Genomic DNA, 5,818 nt, shown 5'->3' on the forward strand with positions numbered 1-5,818 from the left:
TTCCAGCAAAGAGGGGCTTTTCCTGTTGTGGTTCTGCCACACACTCACTCATCCATTCATTCACTCCCGCATACTTCACCCTAGGGGACACTCCCCATGCTTTATTCCTCAAGGCTCCTCTGCCAACCCCTTGAGTCCTGCTTTTGCCAGACGGAGGGCATCCAGAAGCTCTGGGTTGTCAGACGGCATCTAATGTTCTGATGGTGACGGTTTAGTGGGAGGACCAGAGAGGAGACGGTGCACAGGGTGGGCCTTTCTCAGTGAGTGGCACCACAGTGCTCCATGTGCATTTCATCTTCAAGTTCTGATAATATGTGGGGAAGTTCCTCCTCTGTGGCCAGTTGCTCTCTGCTTGACTTCATTCCTGGGCTTCCAGTGGGCTTTCTTCTCAGTCCTGTGACACAAAAGCCCGAGACTCTCACCCATGACAAGCAGCTTCAAGCGACCAACCCTCCTTCTCCTCTCCCCCAGGACCATTCACTGTGCAATGCTGTGGCTGCTGCTGCTGGCCTTGCTGGGAAGGTGAGTGGGGGACTGGGAAAGGGACTGGCAGGACAGGACCAAGCTACTTCTCATTTCTTTACAGGGTCCCTGGCTCAAAATCCAAGATACTGGCTGACAGTGCCCAAGTTGATGACAGTGGAGGAAGGCCTGTGTGTCCGTGTGGCCTGCAGTTTCTCCTGTCCCTCTAGGTGCTATTCTCAATCTGTCTTTGGCTCCTGGTTCTAAGAAAGGGCCAATCTACATGAAGACTCTCCAGTGGCCACAAATGACCCCAGACAATTAGTAAAGAATGAAACACAGGGCCGATTCCATCTCCTTGGGGACCCACAGAAACATGACTGTTCCCTGCTCACCAGAGATGCCAAGAAAAGTGACATGGGAGTGTACTTCTTTGGAGTACTTGAAAAACCCTTTATAAGATATAATTACAGAGAAAGCCATCTGTCACTGCATGTGACCATAAGCAATGAAGTCACCTGACAGTATCTTAAGAGCCTACAATGCACAGTGTGTGTGTGTGTGCGTGTGTGTGTGTGTGTGTGTGTGTGTGTGTGTGTGTGCACGCACGCACACGCGCACACGCTGGGGGAGTTGTGCTTCATCCTGGGTGGATCCTGTGAAACACATGCTGGGTTGTGTGAGGGAAGATGGCTATCCCGAGACAGAGTCTGCTGTCTGGGTACATTTGAAGGTCTCTACCATGGCTTGTGTCTCTGTCTCTCCTTCCCTTCCTCCCTCCCTCGGCTCTAACACAGAGTCCTGACATCATGATCCCGGGGAAGCTGGAGGCTGGCCATCCTAGTAACCTGACCTGTGAGCAGGGCACCCCCCCCACTTCTCCTGGATGTCAGCTGCTCTCATCTCCTTGAGCCCCGGGACCACAAATTCCTCAGTTCTGACTCTGACACCTCAGCCTCAGGACCATGGCACCAATCTCACCTGTCTGGTGACCTTCTCTGAAGCAGGTGTCCCTGTGGAAAGGACTATCCAGCTCCAAGTTACTTGTGAGTGTTGGATCAAGAAACATGGCCCTGAGTATAAAGCAGGAGCTCCTGGTGACTATGTCCTGGTGGCCTGGCTAATCACAAGTCTTGGAAACACACAGGCCTTGTCTTTCTGACTCTACGCTCTCTTGGCTAGCTATGGGAAGTCCTGTCTTGTCTCACCCTCAGCTCAACGTAACATGCAAATTCTTTCTCAAAAAGATTCTGTACAGAACCCCTCATTTGATGTCCCCCCAAAAGCTAGCACAGGTAGGGGGAGTTAGCGTGGGCTGGGGGAGCAGGGCCTCTTCAGCTCAGCACACAGACCACCTATCCTCCCTCTGGAGAGAGACTCCTTGCTACAGAATAAATGCCCCATCCTATCCACAGCCTACACAGATACATGAACACCTGAGCCCACAAACTCCTCAATGCTTTGGACCTCTACACATGGCCCTTGGCTACTACTCAACATACAGCTGAGTCCCACAGCTTTCTGAGTTTGACAGTTAGCTGAGAAGCAGATCTTTATTTTTTATAATTTTTAATTTAAAAAATTTCTTTCCTTTTACATAACAACCCCTGTTCCCCTCCCTCCTCTTCTCCCACTCCCTCCACCTCCCCCCATCCCACCCTCATCCCCTCCTCATAGAGGGTAAGGCCTCGCTTGGGTAATCAACACAGGCTGGTATGCCAAGATGGGGCCAGACCTAGCCCCTCCCCTCTGAATCAAAGCGAGTGAGGAATCACACCATAGGGAATGGGCCCTAAAAAGCGAGTTCGTTCACCCAAGATAAGTCCGTCCCATTGCCAGGGCGCCTCTGAATGTGGGGGAAGCAGATCTTAAAGAAGTGTGGACAGAGGTAGCTTCCTCATGGAGAGAGATGAAGGGGTCTGTTTTCACCTATCCAGTTCGTAGCAAACCCTTTTTGTCTTCTTTTGGGTCTTGGTGCTGGAGACTGATCCTGGAATGAGCCCTGAGTCACACTCTAGCCTCTGAGAAATGCTGTGGATTTCTGTCATCAGGAGAACCTTGGAACTGCTTTGTTGTTTTTTCATAAGTCTTATATAAATTCCTACACTATTAAATTCATCACCAACAACTGTCAAATAATGAGTGCTATAGAACTCCAGAACTTTTGCATGTCCCCAGATAGAAATCCTGCACCCACAGCACTGCCATCCTCTAGCCAACATTGACCTGGTGTGGTCTCTGTGCATTTGCCTCATTTGCACTTTGCAGAGAAAAGGAAGCCTTTTGAAATGAGTCCATCTGACTGCTGTTTCACAGCATCCTGTGTTCAAGTTTAATCTCTGTGGCAAACAACAGTATTGCATTCTTCCACAACCTAAACCACACCCCAGTGTTGCATAAACCACACATCAGGAGGGAAATTGCCAACAGGGAGACGGTAATTCTGCCCTTCATCCTAAGTGTCCAAAGGCTTCTACAGTGATAGCTTCCCATCTCCTCTGGCAGCACACGGGAGCTCCCCACATTCCCACCAGTGCGGTCACTCCCCCCCCCCCCCCCCCGCCATTGTGTGCAGAGATGACTTACTGCAGTTTTCATTGGCCCTAAAGTGACAGTGAAGGAAGGGGAGAGTGTTTCCATGTGCTCGTTGCTCATTTGCATATCTCCTGAGAAGTTCTATCCTAAGATCTTGTTGCTATTTATGGATTGATTTGTTTTGGTTCCTGGCAGTGTAAACTCAGACTGTGAGAGTTCATTCTGTCTGCAAGGGAGTTGACTCATCACAGTTATAACATCAAGTTAGTTTTCCTATTCAGTGGGGTATGTTTTCAAGCTCTTGATACTGTCAGTCAAGAAACCAAATATCCAAGTCCTACTGAGAGCGAAAGGACTTGGGCTGTGGTTTCCAGGTGAGTCCAGCCCAGTGAATGTATTTCTGCAGGGAAATCGGGTCAGATGGTGGTCCTGGTGGCTCTGGGTGAGACATCTGTCAAGGCTCTGCTTCTTGGGCTGTGTCTCACACTTCTGAGGTGAGTGCTGCCCCAGAGATAAAGAAAAGGCCTGGGGAGGGCAGGAATAGGGGGTGGTGAAGGGATTTGCACAGAGCAAGTGAAGCAGGGGTTTATGGGTAGGGGACTGCACATGGGCTAGATGTCTGTGCTCAGCTTTGGTGTATGTGGTGACGACTCATTTCAACAGTGAGGTGGTGGCGGCTGGGCATGTCTCTATCCCTCTCCAGTCTCTGGCTAGAGCACATTGGAGGGAGCTATTTCACACAGCCCCTCAAATGCCCACAGTGAAAGCCTTGGTTTCCTTACTTAGTGTGATGTTCTGCAGAAAGAAATCAGCAAGGCTGTCACTGAAGGTGGACTATGAAGATCCCATCAAGGTTAGTCACATGGGGTCATTGCATGTCACATCTCCTTCATGTCCTCCATGTGGTAGCTGTCCCCTGGCTCAGCCACCCATATCTACCCTGAGCCCACCTTCCTGCTGGGTCCTACAATGCTTCTGGATCAGAGGTCCCATCTCTGTCCAGAGTATAGTGTGAGTCTCTCTTGCTCTTTCCATTCCCTACTCCATGAAACATCACCTAGTCTCTCTCCCTCTGTGCTTCAGCCCATTATTACCCGTTTCTCCACACTGACCCTAGTCCTCCTTTTTCCATCCTCACTTTCTGTGGAGTGTGCTTTATTTTCCTCTCCTGGTAAACATCACAAGAATCAAAAATGTTGCAGTAAGCCAGAGGCAGGAAATGGTCATATTCTATAATCACTGCCAATCTCCAACAGCATCTGACACTGTGTCTCCAGGATGCTTCATGCACCTGTCTGTGATAGACACCTCATGCCTTGTGCTAACAGCATTGCCATGGTGTCTCTACCACACAGAGACCCACAAATGAAAGGTGGGCTTTGTGGAAACTGCTGTTCTTTAGTCTTTCTCTGGTTCACCTACATGGCAGCCACATTAGCTATCACATTTTGTTCTCACGATCTGTCTTCATGTCTCTAACATCTGAGCCAGTATCTCATTTCTGCATTGTTGACCTCCTGTGGACCCAGTACTCCTGGGGACTCAGGAACATCTAGGGTGAGTGGAGAGCACTAGATGGGTGAGCTTGTGAAGGACCTCACCCGTACCAGTGAATAACCAAGTGATAGCTTCAAAACCCCTTGTGGAAGGAGAATGAGCAAGTGTCTAATCATAATGAATGTTTTTGCACAGATGCGTTCTATCTCAGTGAGTCCCCTCCCTGTGCCCTACTGCGACCCTCTTCTTTCCTCTCCAAGAAGACTCATCAGCAGGACTCCAAGATGCACAGTCACCCTGAGAATCCAAGACCCTCACAGGGGGACTCACCTTAGGAACATAGCAGTATTTGAACTATGACTCCCTAGGTTTCATGGGGGTGAGGCCTCAGGAGTACTCAGAGATCCAAACCCACCAAGAAACTGTCAGGAGCACTGCTCTCATGGGAAGCACCTGTGTCCTCTATGGCTCCCCAAAGATAATTTCTAGATCCCTCCCATTCCAGCAGACTATGGTTAAACTGTTGTGTGTGAGTCTCATACTTCATTGAAATTGTCTGATTTTGCAATAAGAGACCTGTGGCTAAGTCTGTGCTCCTTCATTTTCTTCAGTGTGACATCACTAGAGGGTATCTTCTCCATTTTTTGGTTCTCCTATTCGGAAAAAATGGTCTGACCCCTTTCTCCTCCTGACTCACCTCTCTTTCTACTTCTCCTTCCCCACATCTCTCATGTGGATGAATATACACGTGTGTGCCAATGCTCTTGACCATGAGTACTTGTATGAAGGCCATAGGTCAAAGTTCAGTATCTTCCTCTATTGCTCTCCACAATAACACCACCACCACCACCACCACCACCATCATCATCATCATCATCATCATCATTTGACACAGGGTGTGGTGGTTTGAAGGAAAACGGTCCCCATAAGCCCTCAGGGAGTGGCACTATTAGGAGGTGTGGCCTTGTTGGAGGAAATGTGTTCCTGGGGGTGGGTCTTTGGGTTTCAAATGCTCAAGCCAGGTCCAGTGTCACTCTCTCTTTCTGATGCCTGTAGAACTCTCAGCCATCTCTCCAGCACCATGTCTGCCTGCATGCCACCATGCTTTAGCCATGATGACAATGGACTAAACCCCTGAACTGTAAGCTAGCCCCCATTAAATGTTCTCCTTTATAAGAGTTGCTGTGGTCATGATGTCTCTTCACAGCAATAGAAGCCCTAACTAAGACATAAATTGGTACCAGGGACTAGGGTATTGCTGGGATAGGCCTAACCATGCCTTTGTTTGGAAGACTATGTAATACTTTGAATTAGAAAAGCAATT

At 49.1% G+C, this 5,818-nt stretch overlaps 1 protein-coding gene across 1 annotated transcript; it reads left to right on the forward strand.

The window, feature by feature from the left end:
* The first annotated feature begins 487 nt into the window (after positions 1-487).
* On the forward strand, positions 488-5,299 carry Cd33 (CD33 molecule). Its single transcript, XM_076565359.1, is given in 11 exon segments — positions 488-518; positions 581-975; positions 1,260-1,335; positions 1,338-1,508; positions 3,404-3,491; positions 3,784-3,850; positions 4,208-4,290; positions 4,758-4,858; positions 4,861-4,904; positions 4,906-4,998; positions 5,000-5,299. Coding segments are annotated over 11 exon segments (1,194 nt in total). The 3' UTR covers positions 5,045-5,299.
* Positions 5,300-5,818: the final 519 nt, after the last annotated feature.

The sequence above is a fragment of the Peromyscus maniculatus genome, chromosome 1 (genome assembly GCF_049852395.1).
Source record: "Peromyscus maniculatus bairdii isolate BWxNUB_F1_BW_parent chromosome 1, HU_Pman_BW_mat_3.1, whole genome shotgun sequence".
Taxonomy (NCBI): domain Eukaryota; kingdom Metazoa; phylum Chordata; class Mammalia; order Rodentia; family Cricetidae; genus Peromyscus; species Peromyscus maniculatus.